The sequence below is a fragment of the Scatophagus argus genome, chromosome 21 (genome assembly GCF_020382885.2).
Source record: "Scatophagus argus isolate fScaArg1 chromosome 21, fScaArg1.pri, whole genome shotgun sequence".
In the NCBI taxonomy this organism is placed as follows: domain Eukaryota; kingdom Metazoa; phylum Chordata; class Actinopteri; family Scatophagidae; genus Scatophagus; species Scatophagus argus.
Genome location: NC_058513.1, coordinates 7,918,177 through 7,939,363, shown reverse-complemented (window position 1 = coordinate 7,939,363; position 21,187 = coordinate 7,918,177). Strand labels below are relative to the sequence as shown.

The following is a 21,187-nucleotide window of genomic DNA, read 5'->3' as shown; positions in this document are numbered from 1 at the left end:
GTAAGTCACATTAGAAAGACTTTTTAGTTGGTAGAAAAACAACACATTATCCTGTGTGGCACCAGGCAGGCTCTCATTGTAATGGATTTGTGCTAAAGAGGCCATGCATGCCGTTTGTGTGTTCAGCCTGCTCTCAGGCCAGTGTGTGAATCCACTGCATCCCTCTCCACTGTGTGTGTGAATACAGAGCTGAGCCCTTTGTTTCCTATGACAAGTGGAGCTGTGCTCTACAGACCTGCACATTTTCCACTCAATTGAATGGCCCTCTCAGATCATTAAATGTCCATTCATTAGCAAGGGACACTGGCAGGGACTCAGCATTAAGGCAAGCACAGAGGGGCCCCGTCTGGGGGCACTGTCCCTCACACTGCGGCCTGCAACACTGTGGGTGGTAGCAGCCTCCAAGTATAGCACCTGAGCTAGCCATTGTCGTGATGAACAAGGGCTCAAAAATAGCTGTGTTTTTCATGTGGATCTGCACAATCCAAGCTTTCATTTCACTGACTGTTTAACATAAATCAGTGAAGGATATGTATTAAAAGATGCTCTAAAGGCCAGTAGTTCCCAACCTCTTTCGTCAGACATACCTCCCACAGCCCTGTCAGATAAACTCTTTCAAATTAGTCAGACTACTCCACAATCTGTCCATGTACTCCCTGGTTGGCAGTTGCTGCTCTTGGTGGAGCAGTTGCTGGTGTGCATCCCTTGTTTCCTGTGCTAAACTGCATGTCCTTACCTCTTCCCTGGGGTCAAAAGCCTTTATAAGAGACAAGGTAGTGGAGGGTAGGGGGAAAACATTCACCTCCCAGGGACAAATATTTATGCAGAAACACACTCATGATCAGATTGATTGCAGTGCTCATAGACTGATGCACTTTATTTAACAATCTGATTGACTCACTCTGTCGCATGTGATTTAAGAGGTATGACTGGACGTTTATATGATGGAGATGAGAGACCATGGTGGAGTTTTTGTGTAAGCTAAGGAGGGAACGGGGGGAAGAACGGGAACTCCCAAAGTCTACCGTGCCCAGGCATGCCTAGAAAAATGACAGCTTTCTGCGCTTTGTTAACAAGCCCACCAAATAACTAGGTGGATGTCTTACACAAGACTTTTCTGTGATTTTCCTGTCGACTAAAGATTTCCAGTCAAAGGCATTTGAGTACATTTGTTCTGGGCATTTGAATTTGGTTTATGACAAACAGCTAAACAAAGGAGCTTCATGACAGGACCTTTATATGTGCCTTTCCGGATGCTGTGGCAGTTGAAACAATTTGAATCAAATGTTTTATTAATAAGAATTTTATCCATCATCTAATCTTTTACTTTTAGTTTAAATCTAATCTTTTACTTTTAAGTTTAAACAATGGCTTGTGCAATTGAATTTTTAGACTAAGATGAATGGAAATGCATATATTTATGTATTTAATATGCATGCCGTTAAAAACACAAGAAACATCTTGATCTAAAGAACTTTTTACACATGACTTTCTATACTGTATACTTGTTTAATGTTAAACTTTGTATACTTGTATAATATCATACAATTGGTGTCGAAGCCTCTTATTGCTTATTGCTGGAAATATGGGAAAAGACAGTTGATAGTGTTGAGATGAAAACTGGTGTCATCCTGCCTCCAGATTTAGTAGAGATAATCAGCCGATAGAAGGGAGCAGTTTCATCTAGTCCTCCAAGTGGTTTAGTATGAGCCAAAACAAACATGCTTGGATCAGGGTGGAGCTTCCTGCTGGAATCCTTGGAGAGGGCATCTCAACCCAGCAGACTCAATGAGAATCTAGCTGTAACCAAGGCTACATATTCACTCTTCAGCGATAAGCACCAAAGGAGTTTATAACAAAGGGGTGAAGGGTCGAGATGAACTGTGGGATAGTGGGGACTCATGGAGGAAAGTGGGGTGTCATGGGAGACGGAGACTCATCAAATACTATAATTTAAATGTGTGAATAGAAATAGATACAAGTGTATTATTAGTCTAAAAAGCATACTATTGCCTTGTGCTTTCCCTTGGCTTGCAGCCTACTCAGAGAGTGGCCTTAGCGAATACGAAAGTTTGAGTTGAGGGCGAACAAAGAGGTAGCAATCAAAGAAGTCTCTCTCTCTCTCTCTCTCTTTTGATCACTCCCTCAACAGCTGTTTCTCCAGGCTGCTCTTACTCATCCACTCTTGGCAAAGTGGAGCCATTGAAAATAGATGCATTCTTGTCAATGAGGCTGGGGTTGCCAGGACGGGACACTTGTCGGGATGCCTCTGTGCAGCGTCTGGTGTTTGTGTCAGCTGGGTGGAAAAGACGGAGAGGACTAGCAGGAGGTGATGGATGGTGTGAGAAGCCATGGACTGCAGAGGAGAGACATCAGCGGTGGGAGAGAATGTCATACAACCTGAGAAAGCCCCCACAATGGAGCAAATGATTGTAAAGAAACCGGAAGAAAAGTTTTAACAGATCTTCACTGGGACATCTTGTCTTTCTGTGTATATAAAAGTACAGGCACACAAGCAAGTGGCTTGTTGCACTGCCATTGTCCAGCTCAGTGTGTGTGGCTTCGCTCACAGTCGTTTTGGACCGAACCACTCAATTAGTGCACTGTTGCAAATGCTGATTGACATAGAATGCTGTTGGGGTCAGATGCCTGTTGTCTCCATCCAGGAGGTTGTTTGTTTACATCCCTGCATTCAGACATAATACAGACTGAATACTTGTTAGTATGTGCTCACAGCAGGGAGCCCAATTACAATAATGTACCACTGAGTGATATGGCTGAAATGAATACCACAGAATTAATAAGAAAGGTTTTCTCACACTAACTGGTTTTCATGCCCCCTGTTTTGCATTGCATCATAAAACTAGCCTACTGATTTTGTTCATTTATTTTTAGCTTGGAATCAATCATCAGAATTTGCATCAGAACAATGCAAAACACAATATCATGTGACAGTTACAATGAGAAGTAACAGGACAAGGTAATATGAACTTCACTAAACTAACTTCTCTTCCATTTTAGATGACAGGATGTGCGATGTAAATGAACGCATATCTCATTTCAGATTTCAGTGTGAGATTGAACTTGTTTAGCTAAAAGAACATTAAGAGTTGATGACAAGATTAGAGAAAGAAAAGATGTACAACCAAATCGAAACCAAAAACAAGCATATATACACACAGATTCACTTGAAAAAATAAAGATCACCTATACTGCAAGTGAAGACCGACTACTGACTACAGAGAGATGTGTGCCATTAGTGCTTCATTAAAAGTGACAGCCAATAGCAGTGGAACAAGCTGTTTTTCAGCTCAAAGGAGAGCTAATGTGGGTGGAAGCAGACCTGCAGGGGGGCATTTAGCTTGGGAAGGTGTTTTGAATAGGTTTATGTACATACATATATGTGTGTGTTAGAGAAAAGGACATGCCCTCTAACATCTGGGAACATGTGTCTTCCATTAACTTTTTGACTAATATGACAGCTGTGGTCCCCTGATAACACATTACCCAGGCCTTACCTGGTCTCTTTCCTCTGGTCCCCGTAAGTGAAGAACACACTCACACACAAAACATCTCTGCACAGTGTGCTGTGCTGGTGTGAAGCAGCATGAGAACAGCAAGGCTTCGATTCCATGTAGCTGAGCCAACTTACAGCCCCACTGGGAAGCTGGAACGATCATTTATTCCAGAGAAATCCCAGATCAAGTCAAGTATTTTTAGTTCGCGGAGATGGGAGCGCGGAGTTGCTGGCCAGATTCAGAGCAAGCCAATTACTGTTGTTTACTGACTATTCTTCTGTACTTTTATTTTGTACATGATAAATCAGTGTTTGGATGATGAATACTTAATAGATATCTGGAAACATTTGGAGGAAAGACCAACAAGAGTTTACCCATGAAAGGGGAGAAGTAATGAGCATCAGGTGATTTTCTCTGTCTGGACAGACAGATCAACATTGCACAGATGGCTCAACATCCTTAAGTCGTTGCCATTTACTCTTTTTATCTCTAGTAAGGACTGAAAAAGGAGGGAGAGTATATGTGTGTGTGTGTGTGAGAGAGAGAGCGGGGATAGAGAAAGAAAGAGTTAGTTAATAAACTTCCAGGTCTCCCACTCGTGAGAGTGCCCTGACTCCCTGAGCGAGTTGGCTATTCAATCAGATCAGCACAAACTAGCCAGTGGTGCTTCATTATCTCGAGGAGCTGCAGTCTGGTGCCTTGAAGTTTTCAAAGGGGGATGAAATTGCGTTGATGGTTGTGGGGGTGTAGGAAGCAATGAGGGGAGTTTGTTTTTGTGATGTCAACATCCCCCTCATAATTAAAGTCTAAACATCCTCTGCAGTGGAGGTGCACACATGTAGGATTATGTGCACATTACTGTTCAGATGGGGATCCCCTTGCCTTGTTTATGTGTGTAGGGGGTTAAATATAGCACTCAGTCTTGCCATGAAAGCCCTGATAGTGTATAAGTAGCAGTAGTAGGTATAGTACATACTGTGGTTTTCCTTTGTTGGTCTTCCTGACTCATCTAATTTCTACATACTTGTTAAAACCAAGAACAATCAACCTTCTATATCTTCTGTATTTCCACGTATTTCAATACAGCTTGCATGTTTGTTCACTTGAGCACAGGGAAACATAGCGTACAATATTTGTCTTGAGGGCTTCATAACAAGGTCTGTGCACAGTCTGAGAGCGAATCAATTCAGGCTGGAATGCCAAAGCTGGCATTTTGAAATTGAAAAACCAGAGAACAGCTGCAAGGGCGAGATACAGAGAGCAGTACATCTTGTACTTGAAGTGAAACTTTCTGATAACCACTGCCATTGTCATTCTGATCTGAAGAAATTGCGAGACCAGCATGTCTCTGATTCTCTCTCATGCGTCATGTCTGAGCATCAGTACCATTAGTGTTGCCCTTTCTGACCCCCGTAATCACACTGATGACTCTCAGGAAGATTTGAGTAGTTGAAAATGGTAAGAAAAATACTTTTTCTCTGGGAAAATGCTTCCATTTATAATCTAAAGTACAAAAGGTAAGTTTTTTGGTTTTTTTTATCAGCAATCAGACCAAACCCCAGTTACTCAGTAATTACAGGGGTTTCTCTGTGCAAGGTCTGAGCTTTTGTCCTGAGTTGGATCCATGCCAGCTGTTCCACTTTTACACACTGCATTAGAAAAGTACAAAACATGTCCCTGAAGGCTGTCTCGCATTACTGTGTTGTGAGCGTTTGATTGGTTGGGTGTGGAGAGTTCATTTGACTGTGTGTAGGATAGATTTTCACCTAAAGAATGATTAGCCTACACTTTCTCTGACAGAAAAAAAAACAATTGGAGCGCTGTAGACATTTATACCCTACAGCACAGCTAGTACAAGACTATAAACTACAATGTCTACAAGTTATGGATGCAGGTTGCAACTGAGAAGTCTCTTCACTGTCTGGTGTCTGGAATGACATTTGTGGATTAAAGACAAATACCAAGTTTGCAGATTAGAGGGTCTGGTCTCTGCAATAAATGGAGGCTTTTCATTTGGCAGCAAACCACTTCACCAAAACAGAAACTGGAAAAAACAATGAAACAGTAGTTGTAATTCATAGTAATTTCCTAAATGTAGCCGAACTGACACAAAAGTGGAATCATTTTTGTATTAATGGGGACATCATGGATCACCAGCATTCAGTCACGTTGGTATCACATACACTGTCAAAAAGGAAAATGAAAGAAAGCTCAAATTTTGATGTGTCTAAAAAGTCCAATATTTGATCTCGACTACAGTCAAACCCCGAGAGGAGCTGGTGTTTGTGGTGCCAGCATGTTTACTTTATGATGCATGGACAAAAGATCACTCAATAACCACACACACAAAGCCAATAATAAACCGACAATGCAACTGCTTAAGTTGGTCTCTTTATCTTTTCCCATTTCATACATTGTCAAAGTGTTCTTTGCTGTATGTCTGCAATGACATTTTTCTCACCTTGACATGTGAGACATCTGCGCCATCTACTGGTATTTACCGGTTGTTACAGGATACTTCAATCCCATGACTCTCTCACAATCATGACCAATCTCACAGCAGCTCATGTATCTGGTCCATATACACTTACAACTCAGGACTGAAGACACTTCTGATGAATGCTTTGGTGAGAGCTTCTTGGCTTTCAAGAAGGAGTTTTAAATAAGTGAAGTGCTTTGTTATATTAAATGTTTTTCCCAAGGACACTTTGACTCACAGACAGCAAGGGTTGAGGATCAGTCATTTCTGTATTACATGCATGTTTTGCATGAAGAAATGGCCTTTTTGTACCTTGCTTATTGACTAAATATGTCTTGATTTTTGCATTTTAGCTTGTGTCATATGCATTATAAACCTCTACTTTTTTTTTACAGTATTTGTGAGCCTCAAGAGCTGCAAAAAAAAAAAAAAACGCATCTAGAGAAAGAATCAGAGATCCTTTCCTGTGTATTCGACTGGTGATGACAATGAAGACAAAAACTATTTTAACATATTTTGAAAACCACAGCAGATTTTAAATTTCTATCTGTCCACAATTCCACAATTCAATTTTGTGGGTTGGTGCCCCCGACACACACCCACACACACACACACTGGATGCACACAGTTAAAAAGAAGTGAACTGCTTCTTTAAAACTTCATGACAGTACTTCGGATAGCCGAAAGAGGGCGGTAGTTTATTAAACATGAGAGTCTACAGTGGAAATGTGTGTTGTTTCAGAGGTGTCGCGTAAAACTCAAGCTTGTTGTCTGTCCAAATGTTCATGTCACAATGGAAAATATCGTCAGAATTTGACCCAATTTGACACAGGTTGTACATCTTCGGCTGTTTGAACCTTTATTCGTCTCTTTTTCATGAATAAAAATACATTTTTAGGTGTGATTCAATACAGCAGGGGGCGCTGTGCACCGTGCTTTCAGCTTACAGCAGACGAGCTATAGTGAAAATGTTTTTCAAATGTTTTTGAAAATTTAAATAACCAGCGAAACAATATTTTTAAAATTTTCTTCAGAGAGTGTTCTTCAAACATTCAAAATCAAAATATTTACTGCGGACTTTTCAAAAACCCATTCTGACTAGGTTGCTGTGAGTACACTTCTCTAACTTGTTGTTGATATTATTTGCATTCGTACACACACACACACACACAGCACGGACAGTGTAGAGGAATTTACCCCACAGGCGATATCAGCTGAACGAGTCCTTTACCTGGCCTATCTCTTCCATCTCTTTCACCTAAAGTTCACTGTCCGCCAACACCTTTGAATGACAATGGGAGTCTGTGGGAGGCTGGCTGGCAGCCTTTCAATAGACTGAATAAAGTGTGATCTCTAGGCACTGTTAAGAAAACATTGCATAAAACACATTAAGGGAACGGTCTGACTGCAGGATTAGGCTTTAGAAAGGCTCTGGGCTGCCATTGTGTTGTAACATTTTGGTGCCAGCCTGAAGATGATGCAGTCGCTGAAAAAAACAGAATGGGGCCTATACTTAGTTGTGCGTTTGAACAGACTGTCCTTGCAGGCCTGTGGAGCTACACGTTCACACAGTGAACAGGTAAATGCAAATCTACAGCAAAAACTCAGGACACTGAGGTATGCGTGCATAGGCGCTCTTAGCTGAAGGCTGGGTTTCACCACCACTTTGCCTGAAGCGCAAGAAGGGGGAGTTGGTGGAGCCAATGAGAAGGCATCTTGCAGCTCAGCGCTCCGCTCTATAACTGTGTCAAAGAGGCTGAGCGGTGCCACAACCAAGTTTCTGCAGCTGGGAGAGTTTCAGGGGATTATAGGCTTTCCAGAGCTGTGCGTTCAAAGAGCGCACACAAACACACAACAGTTCTTTTACTGCGTATTTGCTTTGCGCACTTCACAACGAAAGAATCCACCAGTGGACTTTTCTTTACTCTGGAGGGCTGCTTCCACCATGAGCGCCGGACAGACGTATGAGAAGAAGATTGCGTGTATTTTGACCGATCTGCCAGGATCTATGAGTTGCCACCCGAACTCCAAGGACTCTCCTACTCTCCCCGAGTCTTCGGTGACGGACATGGGCTACTACAGCGGACAGACGGCCCACGGCCAGCACGAATATTATCAGAGTCAACCGTACGGACAACCCATGAACTCTTACCATCATCAGTTTAACCTGAACGGAATGGGAGCCGCAGGAGCGTACGCCACCAAATCTGAATACCCCTACACAAATAGCTACAGACAGTTCGGACATTACAACAGAGATCACCTGCAGGCCTCGCCTCCGAGCTCAGGTAAATATTGAGATAAACACTGGAAATTTTACTGCAAGTGTGTTTACTTTCAGTGGGTATAATGTTTTCCGCGCCTGAAGAGAGTGTAAAGGGGCACTAATTGCATATGAAAACACTAATCATTCTATATTAACAGCTTTTCTTTAATGTATTATCTTTTTTAAAAAAATATTTAGTTTTTGGAAAGCATTTGTAGGAGAAATAGAGACAATAAACACGCAGTGTGACATTCTGGCTTAACGACGTACTTTCTTTACGTTTCATGTCTCCACACATTTTTCCTTACAAGGCCAGTAGAATATTTATTCACCCATATATTTAATATATTATGCATTTCGAGTAAAACTAACAACAACAACAACAACAACGATGACATTTGCTCAGTGGAAGCCTACAGACTGCTGTAAATATCGTCTTTTAACAGCCCGCCTGGGAATGATTCAGCCATTAACAGCTAGCCATAAAACAATGATGGTTCGATTAAAGCTAATAATATTCACCCCATCAATTTTAACATGTTACCAGCGGTCTGCCAGATTGGAAATTTGACAAAATAAAATTATCCTGTTTGAGTGATGTAGTTTCGTTTTTTTGTTTTGTGACCCAGTTTTCTTGGCACATTAATATGAGAAAATATTTGTCAACATAATTGTTTTAAATGCGTTATTCAATGCGTTTTTACATAGACACAATTCTTAGATCATCTCATCTATATATTGTCATGATTGTGTCACTCTCGTTTGCTCATGTTCTACATTTTTAAATGCAATACAGCTTTCCTTGATAACGTATTTCATCAAAAATATTTTGCTGTGATTTTTAGTGAAAGAAGAGCCAGAGCCTGAGGTCCGCATGGTGAACGGAAAACCGAAAAAGATCCGCAAGCCGAGGACGATCTATTCCAGCTACCAGCTCGCTGCTCTGCAGAGGCGCTTCCAAAAGGCGCAGTACCTCGCTCTGCCCGAGAGAGCGGAGCTGGCAGCTCAGCTTGGCCTCACTCAGACTCAGGTAAGCAGCCTGACCCGGCGTGACACATGGTATTTTAGAATTGCTCAGTACTTGCTCAGTAGCATGTGAGTCAGGATTTCCCGGTGTGGCCAAAATTTCGCTCTTTAACTATGCGTAATTACGCACAGCAGACACTGGATGTGTGTGTGTCTGGTTTTACGCACTTTGATATGAGGTAGATAGGTTAAACAATATATTTGCTGCATTTTTTAAACACTGCAAAGCTGCGTTTTGTTTGGTTTAGGACATATTTATAATCGGCCAATAAAAAGTACTTTCCTGTTGCATTATACAATTAACGTTCACACTCTTATTCTCCCAGGTCAAGATCTGGTTCCAGAACCGGAGGTCCAAGTTCAAGAAACTGTACAAAAACGGCGAGGTTCCCCTGGAGCACAGTCCTAACGCCAGCGACTCCATGGCGTGCAATTCCCCGCCCTCCCCCGCAGTGTGGGAGAACAGCACCCCTCAGAACACCCCGATCAACAGACCTCAGGTCCCGCAGCCGACGCACAGCTCGTCGCCGCCATACCTGGAGGATTATAACAACCACTGGTACCAGCAGGGATCACACCTACAGCACCCGGGCACCGTGCACCACCCAGTCCCGCAGCAAAGCGTGGGAGCTGTTTACTAACAACGACTCAAGAGCAGATTTATCTCCTCAGTTTTATTTTTTCAAACGAGGTCTCTCCACAGTGACTCTGCAGAGCAAAGGTCGAGTGGACCGGGAGCAGGCCTGAAGTGAAACATTGCTTTTGGTTTTTGGATAATCAAGAATGTTTCAGAACTGTGTTTTTCCATTCACAAAGCACATAAGGGATTTATGATCACTTGTGGCAGCATATTTAACGGACATCTGGCGTGGTTTTTAAATTATTTATCGCTTCTGTTGTATTTCCTTAACATCTTTTTGTAAATGAATATGCAACGTTTTTTTAAAAAAACAAACAAACAAACAAACAAGTAGCCTATCGACGAACCGAACATTGACAAAACTGTGCAGTTGATCCAAGCTACATTCAAATCATGCATGTGGGTTTGTAGAGGGCGCGTCAGAAAAAACTCAGGTCATATTTATATGGATTTGTACAAAACTTCGAAGGCTGTAAATATGTGTTTATATGCAGAACCACTATGATCATATTTGTTAGAAACGGGAGGGCTGCACCGTGGTGCTTCCAAAACCAATTTCATATTCATGTAATTAGTCCACTTGTTGCCTTTTTTGTCAATTGAATAAAGGTGTTACTTGCATGTTGTGTGTCTAGACCCTTAATAAACAGCTTAAAGTTCAAAAAATAAAATAAAAATAATGCAGCTAACCGTGTAGATAATTTAATAATTTCTAGTAAGACGTGTAATGTTTTCGCCACCATAACTACAGTTTCTTTAAAAGCACAAGGAAATGCTTGTGAAAGCAAAGCGAAAGGTCATTTTTCATTCTTACTCATCATTTTCACCTGTCGATAAGATCACTCACTTTGAATCTAGACGAGTTTGCTTCGTTAGAATTTCCTTTCGCTACAACAAGGTTTATTCATAACTCTGATTGCTTACTCACAAAACACGTAAACGTTGATAATGAACAACTCTCTTATTACTCTTCCCCTTAAAAGAATAACGGTCTTGTATCATATCACACTTTACAGAGGATTGGATTATTAAGGTTAATTAAGGTTCATACACCGTTTAATCCACTTTGATTTTTTTTGTCCAGACATCTAGCTGGAAACCTTTAAGCAGCGCATCTTAATCAGTTTTGTCAGATTTTTTTTGTCATTATTCAATGGTCAATAAGATTATTTAGCCCACTGACCCAGTAATACTCCACTTTGTGTGTTGTATTAGACACAACGTAGTGAAGTGACGTCCTCTGTTTTGGTGCACTGAGCTGCGTGCAAAGCGCTGCAGTAGGAGGCGACAAACAGGCAGACATGTTGGAGTCACTGGATTTTATTACTATTCTGTTGCCAGATAACAAGAGAAAAGTCAGCGCGCCGCACGCACGCACACACACACACACACACACACACATACGGGGCGATGGGAGGGGTGTGCGTGCAGGGGCGAAGGCACTCTGTTGCCTAAGGGGATCTCACGCGCACGCGCAGCAGGATGGATGGAAACTCAAATATTGAAGGTAAAAGAAAACCAAAAAAAAAAAAAAAAGTTTTATTTTAGACTTTAGGTTTTATTTTGTTTATTGCATTTGACAAAGTAGTTCTCCTGAATGATGATTTACCCAAGACTGCGGATGAGCAGGCTTTTACACTTTTTTTGTTTAACACTGTGTTGATGCACTTTTTTTTAACCCATATTTAACCAAATATTCCACAATTCCTGTTAAAACATACAGTTTTATCAAAATGTAAGCCTAAGGTCCTCCCAGGTGATGAAACGGCCAAATGGAAGTGAGTGCGACAAGTGAAAACCCAGGGAATACCTTAATACTAATTAGCTGAGAGATGCTACATAATCATGACAACCACTCCAATAATGAGTGCTATGACAGCGTGAATGAGACAGTCAACCAGTTCCCTGCCTGCGTCTTCACACCTATCGACTAATGCCTGGACAAATGCGTCAGTTTAACCACATAAACCGCATACCGTTAAATATGCTGCAGAACAAAACATGATGGAGAATCATGGACCACTAAGGCGTCATTACGCACTGGGAGAAAATGTACCCAAGGTGTTAGAGGTTTTATATCCTTTTCTGCTTTTAGTAACCAGAATGGTATGCAGTCAAGACTGAAGGTGTCACTGTATGAAACTTTACTACATCATTTTGTCATTAAACGCATTTCAGAGCACGTTACATTACTTCAAATGTGGATTTAAAAGCATTCAAGTGACCTAAATTTTGTCGTAAATTGGATGAACAAAAATATTTTGGTATCAGGGAATCTCTCTCTCTGTCCACAAACACACACTCTCTCTCTCTCTCTCACACACACACACACACTGTTATATGACCAAATTAATGTTAAGTTATTCAGTACTGTAATATAATATAATATTTTTCACCTTGATTGGTTAGAGAATGCCTTGTGCTTTTTATTAAATTAATTATTTTATATATGAGAACATAAACCTGACAAATGTCCCGGAAATCTTGATGAAGCCTTACTGAAATTTTCATTTAATTTATTTTAAGCTGAATTCAGTTGGTCACTTATCATAATATCAGTCATTCAGTCTGTTGGATTTATAATTCTATAAAATTTCCTCAAAATTTCTCGTTAACTTCTTGTTATTGAACTGAATAGCTAAATTTATTTTTCCTGTAATAGGACATTTATATCAAAATTGAAAATATTTACTGATTTATGTTTGCTGTGATATTTACTGTGAAGGATTTTAATGTACTTCTTGGTTTCTTTGACACTTGTGACATTTAATTTATTCTAAAAAGCACTTAACATATTTTTACCAAACTTCACACACAGTCTGTCAACATTTTACCCAAAACATTAAATGCATCACAGCTCTGAATTCTTTTTTCTTGATGTCTTCCTTCCTTCCTAAATTTATTTCCCTGAACTCAACACCAGTTGTCTATAGCATCACTCATCATTTCAGTGCCTTGTGCTGATTTGACAAAAGTAACATGATTACTATTGTCTTTTAATATCAATGAAATCTCATCAAGGGTACATGTGACCTCCCCTCGGTGGCTCCCTCAGCGTGTGTGGCCCTCGGCTGCGGTTGTCAGGGTAGACATTTGTGGAGAAGACAAACGTGTGTTCGCTACAGGCTGCACTTGTGTGTGTGGGCTGTCAGACGTGTCCATATATGTCATCTCAAAACATTAACAAGTCTAAGTAGCCATGGAGGTGAACTGTTGAACTCGAATGTGATCCTGCATGGCACAACATCACAGCACCCTAAATAGAGCTGGTGCTCGGGCCCCTGTATAAGCCCTCTCCCGCCCCCTGCAACAGTCAGCAGTGTGGTGTCGGCACTTGTCTCTGGGGTGCAGCGATATGAGTTGAGATGGAGGTTGGGAACTGAAATGCATCCATGGAAAGACTTCCAGCAGCTGTCCAGCGCTCTGTCCGGGCATGGGCCGAGCCTCGGCTGCATTAGGATCACTCACTGTCTCCATTTTGCTGTAAACTGGGATGAAATGAAGGGAGAAAGGCATCCTTGACAGCTGTGGACTCATGAACCCTGGCTGACCTCAGGCCAGGGCCGGACTGGGCTGTGTGCTGATGCTTCACAGCCCAGTCATCACATCCTGCTGAAACCTGTCCACATGGTGAGGACTTGGTATTGCTCTCACCTTGACCTGAAAACTGAAAAATGTTACCTTCACGAGAAAAAAGGTTAAAACTGTGAATGCTCTAAAAAATAAAGCAGATGAACAGAGAGTAATTCCAGCTTTTTCACACATTTTTGTGCGTCTGACCTGCTTAAGTCCAGTGTTTTGAAACTAATTTGACTGTGTGCGCATGCCTTTCTGCCTGCCTAACTGCATTTCATCTTTTAATTCCCTCGGTGTGTGCGTGTGTGTGTGTGTATGTGTATGCACGTAACCAAAACTAAGTCAATCCTTCCTGCAGATGAAACCAAATCATGCATTCATTCTCCCTAACCAGGAAGCTGCTCACAATTATCCAAGATGTCAGATCACTCAAGTTAATAACAATAATCACCCCAGAGATCTGCCTTGCCATTCACCCATTCAAAGCAACTGGGATTTAATAACAAGTTATTTTCCCTCTCATTTCTATCCCGCAATTAAAACCCATCAGACACCTTGTATCTGATAACTCAGACCATCCATAGCATTGATACAGTCAGACTTGCCTTTATCATTACCCTTCAACCCATCTCCCAGCCTTCCGTCCCCTCCTCTTAGCTTGTCTATTACACGAGGAGGCTTTTCACTTTCCTTTCAATCTGCCTGCATGATAATTGCCCCCCGTTTGAAAGGTCCTACTCTGTCTGTCCAACTCCACGAGCCATTATTCTGATCTGGAGATGTGAAATTGCCTATAATTTTCTCTGATGCCCCGTCACTTGGTTGAGCAATTCTCGCCTCTTCTTTCCCAGGACCCGCATGTTTAACAAGGCACGTAATCATCAGGAAAGAGGAAAAGGGCATGAGGGTGTATATATATGTGTGTGTGTGTGTAAAGAAGGAGATGTTAATGTAACACAATGCTTGTCGTTATGTGAGAAAATCATCTTGGAGGAGTGAAAACACAGGGCTCTGATGTGGCTTTGTCCTTCAGAGAAACACCACTGCAGGCTTTAGACCTCCTGAACGAGGCTGCACATCTCTGACTAAGGTAAGACAGGACAGTACGTAGCCTGTGTGTGACTGAGTGCTCTGGTTAGGAGGTCGTTAGAGGTGAGAATAGCATGATATGTTTGAATGCAAGCGACTTTGCTGTAATTAAATAGCTTTTTATTTTAGAAATAGAAAACAGCTGGACTAAACCTCAGTAACATAAAATGTATACTTAAAGTTTAGTTAATATTAGCATTCAGTTGATATGGTTAAGCCTATATTTTAAAAAAACAAAAGAAACAAAAAAAAAACATGCATTGTGCTGGGAAGCCTCTTCTTAAGCATACGAGGTGAAGATTGGACGTGATGACCAGTTAAAATGACATCACACACGAAGAGCTACACCTGCAGCAGATATATATTGTATTTTAATAGATGCAGTTCCCAGTAGGAATATTAGGAGAAAATTCCACCACAAAAAGTGTTTGTTTTTTTTTCCTAATCCCTGAGAGTCCGTGACATCAGACCAATTGTAGCTAATGTTTGCCAGACAGCCAAGACAGCAAAGTGACGAATGAAAAAGATAAAAAGAAGTCAGTGGATGTTTCTTTAACGTACTATTCGCCTTCATTAATCAGAGTCCAACACCCCATTTAATTAACAGAATAGGCCGAGTTTGTGGGATGTGTCTCCGCAAAGATATTAATGACTAATTCACTGTGTTTAAACAGTGTAAGTGCCAGAATGTACAAATCAGTGTACACGACTATAAATCAGGCGCAGTTTATAGGAGGAATAACGTGGTCATTTGTCATTTTATAATGACAACAGGCGAGCTTTCTGGCTGAACGCATTCCAGGCCAGAGTGAAAGAAAATATCGTTAAAATGCTGGCTTGCACATCTTTTGTCCTCACGGCATGTGTCCTTCTCTGGAGAAGAAACGAAGGATGTGTTCTTCAAAATCCGTTCTTCGATTAAAAAAATCTCAAGAGCCCAGAAAACACCTGGATACTGACAAAAAAATGTTATTTTACTAAATGTCGAACTGTCTTTTTGTTGCCTGCTTTTGAAATTCAAATGCACCGTTTGGAAAGCATGCGATGTCGTTGGCCCCTTCGTCTGCGCGTAAAAGTTACACTGGACCACCGTGAGTAAAGGTGCCTTTAAATGAGGGGTCGTTATGTTGGTTTTGTATTTATTTAGCAACTATCCTAAAACTTTACAGCGAATAACATATAAGAAGTCACCGCGTATATTCTTTCTAAATAGGAATCAAGCCCCAGGTGTTAACAAATCATGGCTGTCGACATCCAAACAGATCTGCAGCTTTTCGTGCAGCGCGGGGGTGTTGATGGAAAAAAGACGGCTGATATCCCAGCTTTGAGCTGAGCTGAGCTGATTAACAAAACTCTTTACATCAAATTATAGTCTGGAAATCCTGTATTTTATCCACAGGTCAGGACAGCATTTTCATTTAGTCTTTCTGGAAACAGTCTTTCACAGTTTAAAAGATAAAATCTATTTGTTTAAAAAAACGTTTCCTAAATAAGCAGCAACTTAAACAAGCACGTCGTAATTATTTGCCCAGTGCTCATGGTTTTGGTTGGACCATACACATGAGACCCTTTTTCTAATAAAATAGACCCACGCACACAAAATATTCTTTAAAAATGCCTTTATCCAGAGTCACGCTATAAGCCCACAATTCAGTGCGGTCGTGTACCAAAAGTCGCGGCGACATTATAACAAATTTAAAAAATATATTTATTGCCTGGTCGAATTTCAAACCGCACACGAAATACATGGAAGTTCTACTAAACACACATTTAAACACAATTCAGTTTCTGAGACGAGGCATTGAAAACAAGTTCAGTGTAGTCTGAAGTGCGCTTCACGTCGGCCAGAGCACCTGGCCTGCAAGACACCAAAAACAATCCACTCACATCATCTGAGGCCTGGGCATCGCGTCCTGATGAGGGTGGTGGTGGTTTGGATACCAGTGACCAAAACTGTTCATGTAATTGTTTGGGTGCATTTGAGCTCCTTTGTTCGCCATGGAGACCTCCCAAAGCTGTGGCAACCCTGGCGAGCAGGGGGAGATGGAGTTAGAGCTGTGGAGATGTTCTCCCTCTGATCCGCTGCCATGCTTCATGATCTTTTTATACTTGGAGCGCTTATTCTGGAACCATATTTTCACCTAAATGAGAAAATGCACATAATTGTCACTGCGGTTAACAATCAGCATCGATATTTAAAGGAAATAATGGTGTGAGGGGCTTTTTATACAACGTTATGAGCATATTTCCCCCAATTAAACTCAGCACTCTTTTCAGAATTGGTCTGGAGTTGAACATTTGTGGGCAATAAATGGGAAAACTCCTCATAACTCTCATCTTTTCTGTGTTGCTTTTGCAAATCCCAGGCCTACTACTGGCGCATTGTTAGTCATTCAGACTCATGACTGAGTGACACTTGTAATCCATTAAAACTGAGCTCTTTTATTGTTTTTTTACGAGTCTAATGGTGCATTATTGCGACAGCAACAATCAAAAAACTAAAAATATTGTGAAATAAAAAGGAGCCCGAGGCGCGGCGTGGTGGGTCACTGAAATTTCATGCCAAAGATGGCTATTTTTACATGAGAACGACAATATGAATAGACAGAAACTCCACAGGAAGTCCAGTGATTCCCTCTAAACATCTAATCACGAAAGGCAGACTAGAAGGGGGAGATAACAGTTGCTATAAATGTTGAATGATGAAGAAAAATGCGCAGGAGGCACCTTGGATGACAGAGTCGACCTGTTTGTTCATCTCTTTGTATTTTCTTGATGACAGTGGAGAGAGAAAAAGAGCCAAGGGGCACCTGAAGGCTTTTGTTTTGTCCCGTTTGAGACGTTGACAACGACACGTGCACCTGTTTGTCTCCAAAATGTGCTCGCACGTGCACTTGAAATTACTCCCACGCTATTTCAATATTTCACAACTAAAATAAATCAGTCAAGACACAGACACAAACAAACACGTAAATATATAAATTTGACTGAAGCTTAGAAGTAAGTGTTGTAATTTCATAAAGTGTATTTTATAATAAATTATTTCAGGACACCTGAAGCAGCTGATGATTCCTTACGTTGCTGGGCTGTGATGCCAGTTTTGTTTTTCTTTCTCCTCTGATAAAATTTGTAAATGCGGGCACGCTTCATTCACTGAGAGCTCTTCAAGAACCAGGGCTGACAAAGGAAATACATCCACGAAATTAAGTACAGTAAATAAGCCATGCATTAAAGGATCGAGTTACAAATCACAACAATTTGGCTTTTCACTTGATCTCCAGAAGCGGCGTGATCCCTAATAACACAGCAGATAAGAGGTTTCCTTTTCAACTTTTCCAACATCCACTTTCTCTCAGTCGTGTTCCTCCAGTCTGCTTTAAGTTGGATTAATTCAAGTCTAAAATATTAGTCTTGTAGTTTTATTTAATATGCCACTAAATGCTAAATATTGTATGCCCGATGTTTTAGGATAACGTGATTTTGCTGAGTGATTGTGAAATTATTGTGCACAATCTCCTCAATAACCTTCATTAATAACAGGCTAATGCAGTGTGTGTTTATCTTCGACCCTGCGCACTACATCCCCTCCTGATCCATTCAGTGGGCTGCTGGGTGAGTTAAAGGCCCACCTGAGTCTGGGTGAGTCCCAGTTTGGCCGCCAGATCGGCGCGCTCGGGTAAAGCCAGGTACTGGGTCTGCTGGAAGCGCTGGTGCAGAGCCTGCAGCTGCAGGCTGGAGTAGATTGTCCGAGGCTTCCGGATTTTCTTCCCTTTGCCATTTAGACGAAGGTCCCGGTTCTCAATCACCGTGGACTTCTCGCGGTCTTGGAGGTTGAACAGAGCAAAAATCAGATGAAATATGTAAAGTTTTGAATATTTTTTTTTTCTCTTAAGGCTGTAGATCAAAGCATAAAGATTTATTTTCCTCAATATCCTAACAAAACAAGTCCAACATCTTAAACAACCAAACCACCGATAAATGTTAGAGTTTAACAGATTACACCCAGGAAAATATGGTGCAACACGCTGCAGCTAACAGGCCCTGCACTGCACCTTATAAACACAACTTTTAAGGATCTGAATTTATAAAAACTAAGTTAACTGTGAACTTTTTGACACGTTTTTTGCATCACAATAAAGTTCATCAAACCTCATGGCCAGAAATGGCCTGATTATAGTTTTATTACACTAACTCCACTCCAGCTAAAGCTTCACGTAGCACTGACAGCACTGGATACGGGATAACTGCATACTGATATTATCTTCACGCAACAAAAAGTGGCAGACGAATCCCATCTAAAGTGGCTAACGGAGTGACTCCCACAGAGTCCACAGAAGAGATGAAACAACTGCTGTTTTGTTATTGTGCACTGACAATGAGGGCAAAAGTGAGCTCCTGAAGTGCAGGCCCATTCTAGACGGGCCATAGCTTGACTTAGCCACAGAAAATTATGGTCAATAAAACTAATGGCACAATCTGCCTTCATGCATGAGTGGTAAAGAGGAAGCATCCATGAGAGGCGGTGGGTGACTTTGAGGGCTTTGTTTGGATGTTACTGATTGAATCAGAATATGTCTGATGCCCTAATTAAACGTTTAGTATACAAAACATCAACATTTTTTAACGTAAATATTCAAGTGAATGTCTGGGAATTTGGCGCCTCGTGCGTAATTGCGCTTAACCATGGTGGAAAATCAGAATTTTACAGCCTTTAATGACACAACAATTTAGGGTGGCTCGGTTTGACTTTCTCACATACCTGTCTGTTCTAATCTGCTGTGGGCCACAGTGCTGCTGTTGCTGTGATTGCTGTGCTGGTAGGGCATGTACGCAGACGGGGGATGAGTGTTCACCGCGCCGGGGTAGGCGTAGCCCAAAGAGCGGCCATAGGACGCGCTGCCATGAAAAGGACTTTCGTGCTGCGGATGCCCAGCAGCATGCAAGCCATGAACGGGGTAAATGTGAGAGAGTCCGGAGGAGTGCTGCTGGTGCGCCGGATGTCCGTGGCCAAACTCTAGAAAGGCCGATTTGGAGGGATCTGAGGCATTCAGACTGTCAGGCATGAAACCCATAGACATCATTAGCTAATACGCGAGTCCATAAACCCGTCGCTCTGAAGAGGGTTTCATGAGTTCTGTCGGGCAGCGCGGAAAACTTAGAACAAATCCACACTTAAGTCCAACGCAATGATCGTGAAAAAAAGCTTCCCGCAGTAATGAGTTACAGTTTGCATGTTCGCAATCGTTTAGGAGGCACAAAAATCGAATAAAAGCGAAGGGGATCCTTCTTTACATCACTGGAGGAGCTGACATGGTTCTTCAGACACCTCCTGTCTGCACAGCCTCAAACACACTGCCTTCCATCTGCGAGCTCTCTGATTGGTCTTCAGCAGCCAGCTGTCACTGGAGCTCCACCATTAACTTCATTAACATATCATCCAGGATGCAGTCAACACGGTCCTCCTTCCATACATTATGAAATAATCTCTCATTTGGTTACATCTCCACATATGACTCTAGTCTTTATTAGAATGCCATCAAGTCATTTATCATTAAATAAAAACAAGTTAAAGCGCACAGTTAATAATATCTGTATTTTCATGCTTCCATTTCGACGTTTGTTTGACAGGAGATTTAATAACTTATGGAAAATGTGGCTGAATTAATTTCTTTTTCTTTTCAAAAAAAAAAAAAAATACGAAAGTTTACTTGAGTCTCAAAAGGCAATGTATGCGTAATTCTCTTTAAAGGATCTTTATAAAGGAAATTGCGCAAGTTCAACGTCTAATGCAGGAGCATTTGCGATCTTAACAGGGGTTAGACCTAATCTTAAATATCGTTAATAACTCAAATAAAATGAGAGTTGATTGTACGTGATTTGAAATATAGATTTATTGATGCAATAATTGACCAAGTCTATTATAAAACCCTGTATTAATACAATGAAATAGATATCAAAAAGTTCATTTCTAATTTTCAGCGGTGTACTTAGTAGTTTTAGACTTTTCCGCCGTGGCACCGGCTAATGAAAAGGCAACACACTGCAAAGAGTTTCTGACACGGTGACTCGAGATCACTTTGAAAACATTTTCTGATGTTTGAAATTTTGCTTCTTTAATTCCGCTGCAGGCACTCACTTTTTTCCACCGTCAAATAAAAACAATGGGAACTTCCTCCAGAAAAGTACATAACATCAATGGAATATATTTTATTATCAACGGACACGAGGTTGTTTGCACTGTTTCCACGCGGCGTCACACAGGCGCGCTTTGTGGCTTGTTTTAGAAAGACAGCTATAAATTAAACTGCTCATTCAACTCCCCTCATTTTTAGTTTTCAACATATAAATTAGCCAAATTAGGGGGTAACTGATGTACAATAACTCATATATAAAAAACAAAAAAAATCAGCATCAGGGCATCAGGATATAAATGTATTCAGTGATGTATTTTTAAAAAGTAGCTGAATAAATGCTTTCAGATGAATATATTCAGCTTGCTTGAAGGTGACAGAAGAATGACTCAGGATGCAAAATGTTGGATTTCAGTTTTATATAAAACAGAAAATACTCAGCCCACGTGTCCCTCCTCTTTT

At 41.2% G+C, this 21,187-nt stretch overlaps 2 protein-coding genes across 2 annotated transcripts; one reads left to right on the top strand and one right to left on the bottom strand.

Annotated features, from left to right (window-relative positions):
• The first annotated feature begins 7,664 nt into the window (after positions 1-7,664).
• On the top strand, positions 7,665-10,550 carry dlx3b (distal-less homeobox 3b). Its single transcript, XM_046378118.1, has 3 exons — positions 7,665-8,285; positions 9,109-9,293; positions 9,616-10,550. The coding sequence occupies exons 1-3, from the start codon at positions 7,943-7,945 to the stop codon at positions 9,928-9,930; spliced, it is 843 nt and encodes a 280-aa protein (XP_046234074.1). The 5' UTR covers positions 7,665-7,942; the 3' UTR covers positions 9,931-10,550.
• Positions 10,551-16,196: 5,646 nt separating this feature from the next.
• dlx4b (distal-less homeobox 4b) lies at positions 16,197-19,997 on the bottom strand. Its single transcript, XM_046378215.1, has 3 exons — positions 19,354-19,997; positions 18,224-18,417; positions 16,197-16,735 (listed from the first exon to the last, which is right to left on the bottom strand). The coding sequence occupies exons 1-3, from the start codon at positions 19,673-19,675 to the stop codon at positions 16,478-16,480; spliced, it is 774 nt and encodes a 257-aa protein (XP_046234171.1). The 5' UTR covers positions 19,676-19,997; the 3' UTR covers positions 16,197-16,477.
• Between the last annotated feature and the right edge of the window lie 1,190 nt (positions 19,998-21,187).